Source organism: Leuciscus leuciscus (genome assembly GCF_965113295.1).
Source record: "Leuciscus leuciscus genome assembly, chromosome: 2".
Taxonomy (NCBI): Eukaryota; Metazoa; Chordata; class Actinopteri; order Cypriniformes; family Leuciscidae; genus Leuciscus; species Leuciscus leuciscus.
This window is the reverse complement of record NC_138726.1, coordinates 25,124,554-25,143,936: the sequence shown is the minus strand read 5'-3', so window position 1 is coordinate 25,143,936 and position 19,383 is coordinate 25,124,554. Positions and strand designations below refer to the sequence as shown.

Here is a 19,383-nt window from a genome sequence, read left to right as displayed (position 1 = left end):
TGGATGTTATGGCTGTGAACACAGATTGCTGATGTTTGTGTTAAATTCATGGGTGTGTTTGTTTCTCTAAGTCTGCTTTTTTTGAGAGCTGAGGTGCTTCATCAATTGTGACTCGAGGGGTTTTGGTGGATTCTATTACACACGCACACACAGATATGTGCAAAGGCACAACAACATGTATGTGCATACCCCTTGTATGTATATACCAGTATAGACACACACATCCCGGCATGTATAGAGTGCACTCATTCACACACACACACACACACACACACACACACACACATCATATCTGATGGAGAACACAAACTGACGCCACACACACCCATACATGTTCATACACCTTGACCTGCACAGTGTATGGACTCCTTCAAGTATGAACAGTTCAAAGCAGACCCTTACGGTTCAAGTTACCAGCAAACTCTCTGACCTGGTGACACTAGGTTCTGGCATCTGCAGAAGAACAAAAACCTCAAAAATCCCAGATGATCACAATTTCAATGTGTATTTAAACTAAATATGGAAATATTAATTACTGGCAACGGTCATTTTTGTCTTCAACTACCACCAAAATAAACTTTGTCATGTGATACCAGATTTCACCACTAGGCGGCCAGTACTGAAAGACAGAAGGGGTGGGAATTTTGGCCAGGAATTCCATTCTGCTTTGAGTTAAAAGGCTTTGGCATTGTGAAAATAGGAGAAAATCTGTTCTTTCACACTGCAATGGCTCCTCAAAAGGACAACACATAGTTAGATCGAGCGGTATCTACCACAAGCGTTTCTAGCCTTTCATCACAGTACTGGGACACAGGCCAACACAATAAAAAAAAGTGTACTATATTTTGATACTCTTTTTTTATACTGTTATGTATATAAATGGTCAGTAACTCTTTATTTTAAGGTGACGTACTTACACGTTACTAAATTTATACTAATAACTAACCCTAAACCAAACCATAGCCCTCACGATAACTCTATTAAGTACATGCAGAGGCGGCCTTACCTATGTTTCACCTGTTTCAATTGAAACAGGCCCCGTCCTCCAAAGGGGGGCCCCAACAGACCAGCAAAATCCCATTCATTTTCTCCGTAGGATATTGATTTTCAGCCATAATGTCTAAACCATCCAAGGTAGATTGACCACGAGCTACGAGGTTGTGAAACGAAAGTTTCTGCTCCTATAAAAGCCACAAGGTATGAAATCAACCTTCTTATTTGCGATCTTCTGGAGAAATACTACACTACCCACAATTCTAAGCAAAACACTGACGTCTCTGATTGGTCGAACTCGCGCCGCGGTTACCATGGCGACGTTTGCGAACCAACAGGAATCCTTTCTTTTTCTGCTCTATTATGTTTATGTTTTATGTGGGTAGGGCCCCATATTAGTTATTGAAATGGGCCCCCAGATTCTTAAGGCCGCCGCCGAGTACATGTAAAGTACATGTAGGCTAGTTAATTGATATTACTCAGTACTTATTTGAGTAAGTACAATGTAACTAAGTCACCTTAAAATAAAGTGCAACCAAATTGTCTTTACCTGCAGCACAGAGTCATTCATGCACATTAAAGAGCTGCTTCATAGTTGACAAATGATAGAAGACATTTGCAAGTTTTGTTTTCTACAATGGACTGTAGGAAAACATCAACCTCATCCAGCACTCTTTTTGTTTTCTATCTCATAAAGTATCCCGTTACGGTGTGAGAAACAACTGCAAACAATTCAGTGAGCGAGTGAACTGTCCGAATTAATCAAATTGAATTGCGAACATTTTCAGACCTATCAAACAGTCTGACCAATTAGATAAAAGGTGCATCCCAATTTGCTTACTTTTATACTATTCTATGCCATTTTGTAGTATAAATAGTGTGAGAAGTGTGTTGAAACACTTAAAATTCCAACAAGAAAAGGTACATTTATTTAAAGGGTTAGTTCACCCAAAAATGAAAATTCTGTCAGTAATTACTCACCCTCATGTTGTTCCAACCCCGTAAGACTTTTGTTCATCTTCGGAACACAAATTAAGATATTTTTGATCAAATCTGAGAGCTGTCTCACTCCTCCATAGGCTTCTTTGTAATTGAAACTTGCCGGCCCAGAAAGTTAGTAAAGATAATGTTTAAAATAGTCCAAGTGACTACAGTGGCTCAACCATAAGTTTATCAAGCGACAAGAATACTTTTTGTGCGGAAACGCCTCCGGAATGGCGTTAGCGATAAATTGAAGCGCTCTTCTGAGTGTGAAGACTGTGGCTGTATACGAGTCACAAGAGAGCATTACACCACTGATAACAGCGGCAACGAGCACTCAGCATGATTTCAAAAACAACTCATTCTAGTGCCAGATTGCCATCTTTTTTAAAACAAACAAATATGAATACTCTGCTATGGTCAACTGATATGTTTAATTTGCATTAGGTAGAGCCTACATCCCTGGTGCGAGATGTTTCAAAAAAGTGGTGGGGACAATATCGAACCAGGCAAAAAGTGGGGGGACATGTCCCAACTGTCCATTCGTGAATTTGGCATAGTTCTGATTCTACAAAGACACATGAAATGAACGATGAAATATTATCTTGGAAAATGATTCTCCGATTTTTATTTGGTAATCCCCACCTACAGGCAAGGATTTATCAATAATATTTCAGTAGGGCTCATGTCCCAGTATAAACGGTCTAGCGACACCCCTTGAACCCATGATGTTTCTGAACTAATTGCTTTGAAGCCTGTCCTGAGCATATTAACTCTCTAATGAACAATGTCAGATTCACTATCAGTATCTTTAAAAAGCATCAATGAGCATATGCCTAACTCTTGCCTCAAGGATATATCTATTTGTGTAACATTACAAATGTTTCAAAATTTGAAATCGGCCAAAATAATCAGTACCACACACTGTCGCTCTGATAATGCAAATCAGGCCAACATTGGAGACATTCTGGTCTGGGGGTGGTATGTATGAATGAACTGGCATTTTTAAGGACTCGAGGGGTTAAGAGGTTGTGTGAACAATGGGCTGTGGTTAGATTCACTTATTGAATAGACCTGAGGGTCATGCAATCTTGCTGTTGGGGGATGGGGGGCACTATATGTCTAAATGCCTGTCCTGATGGTTAGCTAACTCCTCCCTCTATGAATGACAGATGCCACCTTTCACCTTGTAAACTCAGAAACAGAAACTGGGCGGAACCTTAGGAGTAATATGAAAGAGCTCCAGATTCCTTATTGAGAATCAGAACGATCCAACAGCCAATCAATGGAAAGGGAAGTGCAAACTACATTCAAACTCCCTGTCAGGACCGGTGAACAACAATGCCCATTGGGAAACGTAGGAACATTATATGTTTTGTAGTAAGGTCACCAAATGTGCTCTTCTGTCCCTGTTAAGTGTGTATCTGTACCTCCAGGACTGGTCCCTCCCTAAACATGTCCTCACCTGTCTGTCTCCTGCTACTGACTCTGACATTGGGACAATGAATCGGCCAAAATTATGCCATATCTTCATATTTGTGGCATTGTATCCAATCAGGTATAAAGATACAGACATGCAAAACATGTTGTCAGATTGATCACTCTGCGCTGTAGAGGCTAAGACAGAAAAATGTAATGGGTTCATATAGACATTTTAAAGATGAGAATAAGTATTCCTCATCTTTTCACATTAAGTTTGTAATGAAAAAATAACGCATTTAATTTGTCAATAATGTCACATGTAATGAGCAAATAAAACTACAGTGTAGTTGTGTAATGTAAAATTTGTGCAACAATTGTTGGTGCAGATAAGAAACCACTGCTTAGAGAAGATATTGATCGTAACAGCTGAGGTTAACCAATATGCAATAGCCTACAGTGAAATAAAAACTACTGATAATTAAATAAATGAATAAATAAATAAATAAGCAAACACAGCATCTTAGAGAGATAGTCTATAATATTGACATTAGTCATAAAGTTAAAACCTGTATGAGTCGCTGAATTTACAATTTAATGAATGACTGATATCTTGAATAAAGTTGCTGTTGCGTGTTTAACATTGGTAAAACATTTTAAAGGGACATCCTCTGTTTATACATATACGTAGTTTGGTGTATTAAAATGTGATGTGCATTGTATATCTGGACTTTCACTCAATAAAGTAGCTAAATGCAAACAATTAGCAGATTGTATCTTTACAATTGCACATAAACATCGCATGTTTCAATTGACATGCTAGATTCGCACTTGTTCCATAGTTATAAAGTAACCATTATAGTTCCATGTTATAAAGTTTGGCTGAGGCGGGAGCTGACTGCTCCAAAAGAATCGTGACTGTTACGTTTTACTTTTGTAATATAAAAACTAAAAGAAGTAACAAGCAAACGTGCACTTACCGCAGACTCCGACTTCTGCACCTCTGTGCTTAACGTGAGAAACACCACTAACACCGCGCCGACACACTTTAAGTTCATACTGATTTTCAAAGATTCTGCCCTCTTAACATTGACAGTTACAACTATGGACACTTATTAAGCTTATCATATTCCTCCGTTAAGCTAACTGCAAAACCAACAAGTTTTTTCAAAAGTTACAGAGGGATTCTTGTAAAGTCTCAAGGCTGTCCTGTGCTGGCAGCGCTCGCAATAATGTAACCGTCACTTTACTGAATCCCCCTTAACCTGCTCACCGCACTACTTTATATCCCTCCGTCAAACATAGATCCCCACAGACTTTAGGTTGTAAAGTCATGGAATGATGAAGAGATTCATTTAAATGTCTTAGGGGGTTTCTTGATTAGATAAACCATTAATATAAACTATTTTACTTGCTGGTTTTTTTCTTCTTTTATTGAGATTTGGTAGCAATGTCGTGGCGGAGGACGCATCACACAGCCAAACACACACACACACACACACACACACACACACACACACACACACACACACACACACACACACACACACACACACAAATAATATAAATATTAAAATTATATATATATATATATATACACATACATATATATATAGCCTATTCTATTTATTTTGATGCAGTTATTTAAAAAGTGGTGCTTTTTAAATAACTAATAAAGTAGTAATAATAACGTTTTTATTTAAAAAGATATGACATTAAGTTTTTCATTTATGTTCACTTTTTACCCAATAGTTCTACTTTGCTGCAGTCCCATTTACTAAAATATATGGAAATAGACTAGGCTACATAAGGTTTACTTGTCCTTTCTGGCCTACTTTTTTTTTTTAGTTAGTTAAAATGAGTTTTCCATTTTGCTGCATATTATACGGATTATTGAAAACTTATAATGCATGTTAAACGCATGTCTCGAGTCACTTGAATGGCTCTCTGATCAATATAGCCTATGTGTTCATGTAATTTTCATAATGTCTGTTTTATTATGTCCAGTCTTGTGTGAGATATATATTTGATGATATTTCAGCTTACACGAGTGAGTGGTAGGCCTACGCAGTTTTACTGATAACATTGTGGTTGTTATCTAGCTGTTTGTTTAGAGGCGAAAGCGTGAGGCGAGCGGATGATTGACGGGCGAAAACCCCGCCCTCTTCTCAGAGCACAGACACTTGCGGTGCGTGAATCTACTCTGCCGCGAGGACAGCAGAAGTTTCTTGTGAGTGAACTCTTTTTCTCAGAGGACAAACAGAAGCTAAACTTTAAAAATACCTACATAAAACACATGTAGCATGTGCAAAGTAATATTTCAATCTCTCGTTTAATTGTTTACCTTATCTCACTTTTTGTCCTCCGAAGTGGACGAACCGCTCACCGGATTCTCAAATGAATAGGTTTGAAGCCATTAACGGAGGCTTACTGTGAAGACGCCGAGGATACATTACCTGCGTTTTCCTCAAAGCTTTGCAAAATGAAGCTTTTGTAAGTATATTTATTTGTTGTTAAGCGTGGATACCATTTCAGACAATTGGATATTAAGTAGTCAACTGTCAGTTTTAGTCAGCCGAGTTAAATAAAGCACATATTTCTCGCAAGCACACATGATGGATTTGTTTCTCTCCCTCCACAGGAGTTTTGTGTTACCTGTTGTTTTGTATGCAGTGTCTGCACAAGCGGTAAGTGTGCTATCATTATTAAAAAAAACTTCAACACTCACATGATTAATATAATTGCATTTCCCCTTGTGGTTTAGATCACCAGAAAGGATTTGATCATTTGTTTGTTATTTAACTGAACATCTAAGTTGTTTTTAGTTATAGCCTATACATATGGCATCATGCTTTCCAAACACATTTGGATGTATTTTATACGCCACAATCACTTAACAAATTACAACCTGTGAAGATTTGTGTTGACTATTTGTTTGCCTTGTTAAAATAGTTAGATGTCAAAAGCTTACAATGGTTAGTTTCCATTGCGAAGTCATTATTTAAAACAAAAAAATCCATGTAAAGTCTTGTTTGATTTGTGAAATGTCTCAGTTCTCACCACCAAACTGACAAAACACTCCTCCTCCTAATTAATATGCAATGTACCCTGTTTCTCTGCCACGCCCATTTACCCCAGTAGTATCCTATTTGCAGTCACTATTCTAATTAGTATATTAGATATATGCGTCTGTTTTGTTTTTCTTCTGTTTTGATTTTAAGCAATAATTTAGCTGCACATTTAGTGTGCATAATTTATGGTGCATTTACCATCTTTTTCTCATGTTAAAGAAATTAAGGCAGTATACATTTTTTTATTTGCTAATTTGAAATCTTTAAAGATTAGTCGAGTCATCAAATTGTGCTAGTTGTTGGAGAAATGTGGAGGTAATAAGGTACATATTTAATTGTTTCATATAAGTTGAGTACATAGTTATTTATTCACTATAAATAATTAGTTAGTTATTAGTTATAATAGTTAGTTATGAATAGGTGTGTCTTAGGGATATTTGAAAGTACAGTAAGTTGTGATTTGGCTGTTCTGATTGTCCATAATAATTTATTTATCATTAACAGGCAGTGACCCTATATAGGGAAAATGCATTTAATTTTAGCAGTTACTGGGAGCAATTTTAGATAGTATGATTAGAGAATATATGCATGACATCAGAGAATACAAAATCCACAGACCTATCAAATGGCAGCATTCTGGATGGACCCAAGCAGACATGAGGCTGATGCAGGTGGGATAGAGAGTAGTGGCAGAATAGTCTAGCCATGAAATGATTATAGCCTGCACTAATAAACAGCTTTGCAGAGTAATAATTATCGGAGGGCTGAATTTTCCTCATGTTGTGTAGCATGAAGCAGGAAGACGGTTGCTTCAGTGTGGTCCACAATGGTTAGTGTGTCAGCTAGGAGTCAACTAGGATTTCGTATATGGGAATAGAGGGGGGAAAAAATGAAGAGATCTTGACTGTGTTGACGAGGAGTTTATTTGTGTTGAAAAGAGAAAAAGTCATCCCGACCAGTATGATATTTTTGATGCCTCTTTCACTCCATATATCTAGCTCCTCACTTCAGATCTGTTTAAAATGTCAACTATAGAAATGTATAATTATATATACTTATTTATTTTTAATAAAATAATTGATTGATCCTTATTTAAATTGGCTTTTGTTTTAATGACCACAGTGGATGGACACTTCCCAGAATGCCAATACTTGTAGAATTTGTTTGAATTGTAAATCAGTAAATTCCACTTTCTGTTCTGTTCTTTTCGGTTAGAGCTGCACATTTCTGAATAAATATTCCACAGATATTTTTATATAGCATGTTAAAATTGTCACATTTTGAGGGTGAGAAAAAACGCACCATTTTTGTGTCTGTCCCTTTAAATGCAAATGAGCTGCTGCTCCCGTCACAGAGGGCGGAGCTTCATTAGCTCTTGTGTGAGCTCTGATTACCTCACACAGAAACACACTGAAAATTTCAAAAACTTTTAGCCTTTTATGTTTAAACCAGAGTCAGAAAGATGGAGAGACTCAAGAAGTGACAACATGTAGAATGCAACAGGACATTTCTGAATGGTTAGTTGATGCATTTATATTGCTGATGGGGAGTTATCTTCTAGTCATTGATTAGCATATTCTGTCATGATAATCTATAAATCACATTCCCGGGGGCGGGGTTTATGTAAATTCTAGGGTTGGTGATGTCACTAACCCGGGAGGAATGTTGTGTAGTCCCTACCAGCTGTTTGTTGTAGTGTTTAAAAAGCGATTTCTTTAAAAGAAATCGCCTACACAAATCTGAATGATGCTGTGATCGTACTGTCAAAGGTTTAATAGACATAGCCGAATCTTTGTCATTTAGGAATACGTTGCTGATTTCTTTTTTTCTCAATAAGAGGCGGTGTTTATTTTCTCAATAAAAAGATAGCGTGGGTGTTTGAATCGAGATTGCGATCTTTTAACGATTAATCGTGCAGCTCTTCCTGTGGTATTTAAAATCAAAGACAAAATCCAGTCACATGTGGTCACAGGAGATGGAGATGAAGTACTTGTTAATACTAATTGTAAACAGGGTTAGAGTGGTAAGCAAAAATATTCTGTATTTGCAGAGGCATTTATTTGGCTGGAGTGATGCACAATTGATTGTAATTAGTACTCAAATGAGAAACTGTGCATTTAGATGACACTGTTGATTTGGTGCGGATGGGGAAAAGTAAGGGGCGAAGCAGTGATCGCTGTGGGACACCAGTGGTGATAAAAAAATAAACACACCACAAAAATGATGAAATGAGATGACAAAACAGTAGTTAAAAAAGCATCTGATGTGTTTGCATGAGCTCTTCGATTCGGCAATCAAGTCACACCACGTTTATATTTATATATAGCACTTTATAACAACATTTGTATTACATTCCAACAAGCTCTGTTATCTGCCCCACAAGTGCATGGAATGGAATGATTAAAGGGATTTTTCACCCAAAAATGAAAATTATCCCGTAATTTACTCACCCTCAAGCCATCCTAGGTGTATATGACTTTCTTCTTTCAGCCAAACACAATCGGAGTTATATAAAAAAAATATCCTGGCTGTTCCAAGCTTTATAATTTGAGTGAATTTTAACTTGGATTTTGAAGCCCAAAAAAGCCATCCATCAAAACTGTAATCCAAACAGCTCCAGGCGGGTTAATAAAGGACTTCTAAAGCAAAGCGAAAAGTTTTTGTAAGAAAAATATCCATATTTATAACTTCATAAACTATTATCACTGGCTTCCGGTAAGGGCTGTACACGAGTTCCGGTGGGAGAGTGACCTCTGACCCGACGCATGACGTAGGATGTGGGAGTATCGTAAACTTAGGTGAGATTAGACGCCTCTCGCTGACTTAATTACTATTCACTCCCATTGTAAAGCTTGGAATAACCAGGATATTTTTTAATATAACTCCGATTGTGTTTGGCTGAAAGAAGAATGTCATACCTAGGATGGCTTGAGGGTGAGTAAATTATGGGATAATTTTCATTTTTGGGTGAACTATCCCTTTAAGCAAAGAGAACGGTTTGACCCGACGGTGGAAAAGCAGCTGTTTTCTGGACATTGACACAATTTTCTTTAAACTTCTCTTAATGTAGACGTCACTTTAACTTTAGAATTTTTAGAGGTATGCTTGTAGAGGGTCAGACCTCCAACATCCTTCAGAAAAGGTCATCAAGAATGATGAAGCAGAGAAGATAAGTCCTTAAGAGTCTTTGATGAGGTCAATATAGAGGTCAGGGTCTTAGGTGAATGGTTTTACCATTCCTTTTTTTTCTACAGACAAGAACAATAAGTCTTTATTAGTGTGCTGACATTTACCAGCAATTTTAAATGGTTAATTGGCCCAAATTCTTCAACTGGATTATGAGGAGCAAGGCAATACAAGGAGCCGGGTATTAGTGAACTGGTGAAATATCTCAAGTCTATAGAGAAGACTTTAGAAAATGAAACTGTTAAACTACATACCAGCCTCTTCTTGCCTCTGATTTGCTAGTTAAAAATTGTTGTCAATTACCCCTATTCTGATATGCTAAATATTAAAATTCATCAACAAATCATTTGCTTAGCACCAGATTAACGATTTCATTACACCCTTTTCAATTCAAAGTTAAGCCTCACTCTTTAAATTACACACTGGGAAATATGTTTTGTAAACATCTAGAGTTTGTGTATTTGATAATGCTTTTACATGATATCACAAACCAAGTGGGGTAGCGGATCATATATTTATATACTGATGTATGGAACATTCACAGCATATTTTTAATTTTTATAAATTCTCATCTGCAGCCACTTTTTCTGGTTATTGAAAAAAATCTAAATCTTACTGGCAAAACAGCCAGTTATATATAATAGCCTTCTGAAACAGACTCAGTTAGGGGTGTGCGATATTGACAATTATATCTCGATATTTTCTGTGATTTTATCGATAACGGTAATTAGACAATATTTTCTGAGTGTGTTATTGTGTTGGTACGTTGGCAGGTTTTGGACTGATGACTCCTAAAGCTTTTGATATTCTTCATATTCTGTGTGGTGGTCAGTTCACAGCAGTGACAAAAATATTTTTTTCAATACGTTTCAATTGATTTCTACCTTTTATGGGCATTTTTACCTTTGTAAATCCATTTTTTTAAACCTAATTATATGCATGCATCATCTTTTGTGTCAATTTCATAAATTTGATCAAATTCAATTATAATAATAATACACAATAGGACTGTTACCAATAAAATTAATTAAATATGAGCAAAATTCGTATTTGCAATGGAGAGGAAACACAGAAGCTACATTTGAAGTGGCATTTAAAATCATTTACTCAGACTGTTTAAAGGAGTCATGACCTGTAATTTTCACTTTTCCACGAGAATCAATGTATGTTATGATTGCCTAACGATTATACACTGGCCGGGAAGCCGATATTTAAAAGTGAAGCGTTTGTTTACCCCTGGGTTCGTAAACCAGCCCACGTGCACGCGCACTCAAATACGAGATTTTAATTTCTGCCCCGACTTGACGTCAAGACGGGGCAGGATATACCATATGGACACCGCAGACCTATGCTGCAGGAAGCCCGCCCTGCCCCTCTCCCCCTCATATTCAGTCACGAAAGATGCAGAAACGTAGTGCACACGTGAGTTGCTCTGTTGTTGACTGCCAGGATCAACATGTAACTTAAATGTGTTTTCTCTCCCAAGAACGGACCAAGCTGTCAGGGACCAGTGGATTAAATTCATTTTTAATGACGCGGTTCCTACAACCCTTCCCACTGGCTTAACGTTAGGTGTCTGTGCTAATCATTTTACGCCGGAATCGTTCACAAATTTGAATGTCTAAAAAACCACAACGTGAAACAAGGCAAAAACACCACATGATAGCAAACGTTGATCTCAATAACCACTGTAAGCTGATAAAAAAAAGTAGACTACATCTCCGTTAATGTAATCTACATTAAATAAAAGGTATAATGTATGTCTCAGTCAAAATTATTGTCTTTACCATTCAGAGACATCTTGATGTAGACGTCCTTCCATCGACTCTACATCTTCCCTTTCCAGCTCAGGTTCAGAGTCTGGCTCGTGCATATACGGTTGAATTCCGTAGGTCGCGGCCAGGTCGGGTTCATTCACAACTTGCGCCATGATGTCATTTTGGAATGATATGCTGAAGTTACCTGCGGTGTCACTGTCAACCCCCCTCCTTCCTGCCACCAATCAACGCGCCCCTCATTTGCATTATTAAAATGACCGTCCACGACAGCCAAAATATCGCATCAGATCTCGCGAGACAATAATGCCTTCAGAAATAAGGGTCAGAGGAGCTCTGTGTTTATTTTTTTTCCACTTTTCTTTTTTAGAAGGGCCTGAAAGACTATAATAGAGCGTGGGTATCCAAGGTAATACTAGGTTATGACTCCTTTAATACAATTCAGAGGTTACAAATGAATAACCTGCAGTCACAAATGCATAAATAATATTTTTATGTTTTAAACATAAAACATGGAATATTGATATTTGAAACGATTTAATACATGAAAAGATACTTTAAATGTGAAATAAATTAAAACTGCCAGTAGGTGGCAGCAAGTGAGTCATTGAGATTTAACCGATTCATTCAAATGGCTAATTCATTCGGAACGAAGCTTTTTACTATCTTAATCTATCTTAAGCCTGGTTCACACGGGACGATTTTAAAATTGTCGGACGATTTTCCGAACCTGAGAGACCCCACACACGGCGATAAAAAATCACGGGTCTAACAGTTTTGGTCGTACAGTGTGTGGTGCGCAGCCACATGGCAAAATCAACACATCACACACAAACCGATTTGACTCCCGAGCATTCCCAGGTCAGACGGGAAATCTCGCAAAATCCCTCGAGATCAAACGTGACTTCAGAGTAAACAATCATGGCGGACGAAGAGGATGCAGTGGCGATAGTTTGTAACTACGTTATCAAAAGAAAAGGCGATGATCTCCGACGTCCACCGGACTTTCTGATGCGCCATGCCACCAGCTGTTTTGATTTTGTTTCCCGGTGCTTCCTCGCCGCCTCGTCACCTCACTTTCTGATTGGCTACACGCCACAGTCCACAGGCTGCGTGCTTGTCTGTCCCCGGGGGACACCACACACGAGAAGAAATTCAACTGATTCGTTCAAAAAGCAGATTCATGTGTCGGCCATATCAAAATTCTCAAGAATATAAATTTTTAACGTTAGTCAGTGTCGTTGTCTAGGACATCTCTCCTCTTGCTTACTTCCCTCTTCATGCTTCTCTCTCCTCCACACCCCCCTTCATGTGCACGCGCACTAACCCCGCACCCCCAAATCATTCTTGTCGGTTATTGGCTGGAACACTATTTGTTATGTTTCGTGGTCCAGGCTGGGCCAGTTTTTTTTCTTGCCGTTTGTGGAGCCTGGGCTGTCTACAGAGACCGCGTTTTTTTACAGTGTGTTCAGGGGACAGGCGGCTAGCGAATAGTGAGGAGATGTTTGCTGTATGTGACAAAAAAATGTTTGGCCTAAAAAACGCATGACATCGCTTAGAGCACCTTTAACTATATTCAATTATTTAAATATAGACGAAATCACGCAGTGAAAGTGTGCACTCTAAATGCGCACCCGCACTAGTCTAATCTACTACTAGACTACATCACTTAGACAGATTATGCATGTATGCACTCTTCTCTGTGTCTGTGAGAGGGATATACTCGATAATGTCATATCGCACATTGTCAAAAACAAATATTTTAGTATTTTAACTATGCCAAAGGCAATCGATTCCAATAACAAGGTGCACATAGTGTAAGGCAATGGCATCATTTTCCTTTAAAATTCCCTAATGGTTAGACTCAAAATGAGCTTGTGTCGAAAATGTAATATAAAATATCATGACATTTTATTATGTAAAATAACTTTATTCTAGTGTGGGTGGGATAAGGATGGGGATTAATGTTGAGTCGATGTTGAGAAAAAAACAAGCATAGCTAATCTTTATTGTCATTTCACAAATGAAAGTCTCTGAGAAACTGTTCTGGTGTTGTGCTTTTTGGGTGAATATTGTCTTAGTGTTATCACAGAGGACACCCCATGCTTCCTCCCCCATGAAAAATTCCTGGGCTGCCTGGTAAAACATGTTGAGAGTTCGCTTTTCCTTGCTGCAGGTGTTGCTTTCTAGAATATTCCTTCAGGTCAGACCGAGACACTTTGTGATTGCTTTGTGATTTGTTAGTGCCTCTCCCTGTTTGAACATTCCGTGGTCCCTCCATCCATTTAAAAGCTTTAACGCTAGGAGGTAATGTTTATGGCCCTCTATTGGATATTAGGTTAAGTGGATTGAGATAGATGAGTTGTCAGTAGGATTGAGGGCATAATGGAGAAGAGTTCTGTTTTTCTGTTTGTTGTATCTTAAATATCATTTCAATGTTCAGGTGTATGTTCAGAAATTAAATAGCAACATATCAAGCTGTCATTTAACAGATACTTGTATAGCTATTTACTGTAGCCTGTGAAGTCCCCCTGGAGTACACACACACAATTTATTCATTGTCATTTGTATTTTTTTTTTATTTTTTTTTACTCACCAGACTTTTTACATGGAATGCAAGAACAATGCAAATGAAAAAAAAAAAAATCGACATAAATATAATCTAAAATCTAAAAATAAAATATAAATATAAATTTCAAACACTATTAAAGACAAGTAAACAATCTGTTATACAGTTTTTTTTTTTATTCGCTTTGGTACTATTTTCACAAATATGGTGTACATTTTCAAAACCTGATCCCATGCTTTCATTACCTTTATACACATTTCAGTCCACATAACATATTTTTTCAGACGCAAGATTATTGTAATATGTGATGAGAACATTTGGTTTAATCACCGAAACACAACAGTATGATCTTCTTTCAATTTAGCACTTTTAACAATCAGTTCATTCAACAGCAAACAATGCAAGATACATGTTTTAAATCACCCTTGTTGCTGAAATAATTACAGTAATACAGACTACAGTTGCCACATTAGAAAATACACTTACATTGCCTAATTTATGTAACTGAATCCATACTGTTTGTAATAGTATCTATCTAGTGAGTTATCAAAAGGTGTGATGAAGTTATGAAACTGCCATGAGGTTTTGTGCTAGAAAAGTAAATGTTTTCCCTGTGCCATATGACTGAATCTTGTAGTTGACCTTTATAGGGGTGAGTTACAGTAATGAGGCAGTCTCTACCATGGTAATCTGTTTACAGTATCACATGACATATAAACTGCACTGTAAAAAAAAATTACATCCCCCAAGTCAAACATTTCTAGTGACTGATAACATCAAAATTTTTCAATTAGTCTGACGTATTATTACTCATTGAGCCAATGTTAACAGACTATTGCAACAAGAATTGCACTTGGGCCAATTTAAAAATTTAGATGTGACCAGTCACTAGAAAACCTTGGAGAGGTTAGACATTTTTTACCGTGTGCTCTCTCAGAAAAAAAGGTACAAGAGCTGTCACTGTGGCGGTACCTTTTCAAAAGGTACACCTTTGTACCTAAAGAGTGCATATTAGTCCCTCAAAGGTACATATTGGTACCAAAAGTGTACATATTAGTTCTAAAAGTGTACATATTAGTACCTAAATGGTACATATTAGAACCCTTTTGAAGGGTATGTCCCAGTGACAGCTTTTGTAACTTTTTTTCTGAGAGTGTGTAGTGTAAAATGCTGCATTTTATGCCATCTGTCTCCCTTACTGATGCATATCTGATCACTATGATGTTACTATACAGTCATTGACTCTTTCCTCTCTCTTGTACTCTATCCTGCTCTATATGTTCACAAATGCCAAATTTCTCTGTCTCTCTGAAGAATTCATTACATTTGGTTATCCATATCGGAAACTGCAAACAAGTTAGAAACTGTCTATAGAATCAATATCTATAAAAATGCGCCAGAGAAACGAGGGCGCCGCCATCTTTAGAATATTGTCTTTTAACTTCCGTTTTTGCGGTCGCTCTGTATATTTCTATGGCATTTCTGTCTAGGAGTAATTAGCTTTTGAAGAGGATTTACTTATTAGAAAGTTATCATGAGGACTGTAATGTTTAAAGCAGATGACTTAACAAATGTAAGTCGACCGGGAAGATTTTAAAACGAGCCGTTCATTAATAAACACACAAAACGCTGTGAAAATACAGACCGGAAGTCAAAAGACAACGAGCGCAGCGCTGAAAGGGGGCGGGGCTACATAAGGTCTAAATGTGTACTAAATTATTCATTAATTAACCATTAAGGTCAATTGGATTAAATAATAGACAAATGTATTTAACTGAACGAGAAGAGATGCAAATCAAAAGTTTGATAATAAGAGCTTTATGAAAGGCAGCTACTGTGAATGAAACATTTATATAGATGAAACACATATTTTGTGTTGTGAAAAGTATACAGACCCTTTCCAAAAAATTGGAATATCATGGAAAAGTTTATTTATTTCCATAATTCATTTAAAAAAGTTAAACTTCCATAGATTATAGATTCAGGGCCCACAACTTAAACGATTTCAAGTATTTGAAAGTAGATTCCAGCTCATAAAACCCATGAAAACAGGATATCAAAAATTTTTAATATTACATGAAATCACACAGTAATTACACAGTGATACCAGTGTAAAGAGGTATGTTGTTATGGGAAGAAGGAGGCGGGAACCAGCGAACATTCAAACATTTTAATGATAAAAATAAAACAAATACAAAACGAAAGTAAAAGACAGCAGCCCCTCACGGACGACTGCTGTCACAATAAAATAAAACAAAACACAACACAACACAACACAACACAACAACTTAAGTCCAGGCCTGTCCTCTCTCGATCACCACTCTATCGTCGCTCCTCCTTTTATGCTTCCGCTCCTCCGTGAGAGATACGAGACCGGTGCGTCGCGCACGTGTCGCTCATTATCAATCACGCCACCGGCCTCGTGCCATCCTCCCACGGCCCTCGACCTCGTCGTGCTCGCCACAACCATGGTCATTGAACCAGGTTTTGGTTCTTTTGGCAGTGTGGGGAGGTGCAAATCCTGCTGGAAAATGAAGAAAGCATGACGTGCTCTGAAAATGTCCTGGTAGACGGCTGCGTTGACTCCGGATTTAATAAAGCACAGTGGACCAAAGTCCTCTTTTCTGATGAGAGCAAATTTTGCATCTCATTTGGAAAACAAGGTCCCAGAGTCTGGAGGAAGAATGGAGAGGCACACAATCCAAGATGCTTGAAGTCCAGTGTGAAGTTTCCACAGTCTGTGTTGGTTTGGGGAGCCATGTCATCGGCTGGTGTTGGTCCACTGTGCTGTCCACTCAACACAGCCGTCTACCAGGACATTTTCAGAGCACTTCATGCTTCCTTCTGCAGACAAGCTTTATGGAGATGCTGACTTCCTTTCCCAGCAGGATTTGCACCTGCCCACACTAGGGGTGTGCCATATCATACCGTCCATGATAATACCGGTATAAATGTTTACATGATAAAAAAGTGTCATATCGCGATATCACTGATATAGCGACGCAATGATGTATGGCGCATTACGTTCCCTAGCACGCACAACAACAACACCTGTCTGAGCGTGAGAGCAGCAAGTCAGCCTCCAATGATGATTTAGTACCTAAAAAGGAGCTACTTCAATAGTATTTTAATAATTCCCGCAGGTCTACCACTTATAATGCGGGAAATTCCCCCGCGAACATTGATTGTACCAACCGCGTGAGTGTTCAGCGGTGCCGCGTCTTCTCTCTCTCGCTCTCAAAATGGGTTGCACAAGTCAAGCGTCAATTAGTGTTGCACGGTGTACCGATACTTCAAAAGTATCGCGATACTCGGAAATTAAAAACGTCACAATACCTAAATTTATCAGTATCGATACTTAAAAAAAAAAAAAACGCCTCCCTATGGACGTCTGTGTTTTTTTCCTGACGCACGCAGCAAAGAACCTGCCGCTGTCAGTGTCATGTGACAAAACACTACAGCGAGATGGCTGCATGTGCGAGCACAAGTGGTCCACGACTCGTAGAAAAAGATGACGCGAGGAGTGACATATGGAAGTACGTTGCTTACCTTGCTCTGTTGCACGGTGCACCGATACTTCAAAAGTAAATCGGAAATGAAAAACATCACGATTCCTTAATTTATTAGTATCGATACTTCTAAGAATGACCGCGTTCCAGATTTGTAAGGCCGGCGACACACTGGCTGCGTGTCGTGTCCGTTTTTATTTCGGCTCCCATGTTAACTGCCTGCGTCTGGGCGCAGCTCGAGGGAAACGCGTGCATGCTAGAAATAGAACCGACGCCTATTTTTCACGCGACACGCAAGCGTGTTGGAAGCGTTTCCAGGCAAAATAGAATAGGAAAAGATGTTTCTATGTCATTTTGACACGAATACATATTAATAAATGACATTTTGATGTTTGAAAGTTTTGACATAAATACAATATAAATGTAATTAAAAAAAATATGATCGATTTTCAAATATTGCACCTCTCAATACAGAACGAATTATTCTGTAGCCTATTTTGCCGTCAACACTGCCAACGTTGTCTTTGCTGCTATATATTTATGTTTAACATGAAGTATAGGCCTTCCACACATCTCTCCCCACATGTCAAATATATCACCAATGAGGCTTATCATATGTTACCAATATTAAACATTGTTTAATATAATCGCTGTTCATATTTTTATTCAAAGTTCAGAATCAAGATAAAGCTCTTATGTTTCTTATGATAAATGAGATAATGCTGCTAAATTTATATATTTTTTTACCTTGAATGTCATTGCTCTAATTAATTTTTTATATTTTGATATTTCATATTTCATATTTTGTTCAAATGTTTAATATATCTGCTGTTCATTTATTAGTGTGTTATATGATTAGAATGTTGTCCCGGTTTTAAAATAAAGCACAGCAATGATATTTGAGAGTGTTTCTTCCTTTTCAGGAAAAGTATCGAAAAAGTATCGAAATCGCAATACTTGACTTGGTATCGGTATCGAAACAATAATTTTGGTATCGTGACAACACTAGCGTCAATACCACACTCTTGTGTTTAGCAGTCAGGACATGACAGAATTTTCTTTTGTCACTTGCATCGTAACTAAAGTTTATCATTTTCACTTCTTTTTAAGTCTTATCAGTTTAAACATTTGCGATTTTAAACTATTCAGTACTCGCGCGCGCTCTCTGAGATGTTTACTCTGCGTACATACATACAGTAAAGCGTCTCACAAACAGCTCGCGAGTAACAAAAGTTATTTTTCGAGGATTATATCGCTTTAACGGGGGGAAAAACGCGCAAAATTGTGTAAAAAATTCCGGTCATGGTCAGTATATTCGTAAACAGTCAGTGATGTCTGAAATAACCATAAAACGCGTGTGACAGTGTGACAGACAGTATAACAGGCATGGAAACGGGCACTAGCTCTAAAAGTGACAGCAGCCATAGGCTATGTGTCTGTCATTAATGTTGTCATCAAAACAACAAAAGATAGCTTTCATTGTAAGGAATCAGAATTAATAGCCTATGTATTTAAATTAGTCAGCACTCAGGACTAGTGTTATTTTACATTTGATTACCTTATTCAGTTTCTGTAGTGTTAGACCTACCCAAAAACTTTTCTCTTTATTTGTATCTTTATTATTTTGTATATATTTTTTGCTACTTTTTTCAATTTAATTCAAAGACTGAAATCAAGCTTCCTTGTGTTGTGTAAACTCTTAAAAACAACATTACCCAATTGTAAAAACAGCAAACATTTAGGTGAGATAAATGTAATTAAAAAAATTGTCTACATTTTTTTTATATCGTCATAAATATCATTATCGCAAATATTCTTGAAATATCGTGATAGAATTTTGAGGCTATATCGTCCACCCCTAGCCCACACTGCCAAAATAA

At 37.6% G+C, this 19,383-nt stretch overlaps 2 protein-coding genes and 1 long non-coding RNA gene across 4 annotated transcripts in view; 1 reads left to right on the top strand and 2 right to left on the bottom strand.

Moving 5' to 3' along the window:
• The window catches only part of col4a5 (collagen, type IV, alpha 5 (Alport syndrome)), an 82,267-nt gene extending 77,621 nt beyond the window's left edge, over window positions 1-4,646 (bottom strand). Inside the window, exon 1 of the mRNA XM_082162643.1 lies at window positions 4,374-4,646. Within this exon, the coding sequence (XP_082018769.1) occupies window positions 4,374-4,451 (78 nt within the window). The 5' untranslated portion in view covers window positions 4,452-4,646. The remainder of the gene's footprint in view (window positions 1-4,373) is intronic.
• Window positions 4,647-5,523: 877 nt separating this feature from the next.
• Window positions 5,524-19,383, top strand: part of col4a6 (collagen, type IV, alpha 6) — a 102,451-nt gene continuing 88,591 nt past the window's right edge. For both annotated transcript variants that reach the window (XM_082162529.1, XM_082162530.1), the window contains exons 1-3: window positions 5,524-5,623; window positions 5,764-5,886; window positions 6,035-6,080. In XM_082162529.1, coding sequence (XP_082018655.1) covers window positions 5,876-5,886; window positions 6,035-6,080 — 57 coding nt within the window. In that variant the 5' untranslated portion in view covers window positions 5,524-5,623; window positions 5,764-5,875. The remainder of the gene's footprint in view (window positions 5,624-5,763; window positions 5,887-6,034; window positions 6,081-19,383) is intronic.
• Window positions 17,436-18,514, bottom strand: LOC309483655. Its single transcript, XR_014200614.1, has 2 exons — window positions 17,751-18,514; window positions 17,436-17,674 (listed from the first exon to the last, which is right to left on the bottom strand). It is a non-coding gene; the product is annotated as an uncharacterized lncRNA (long non-coding RNA).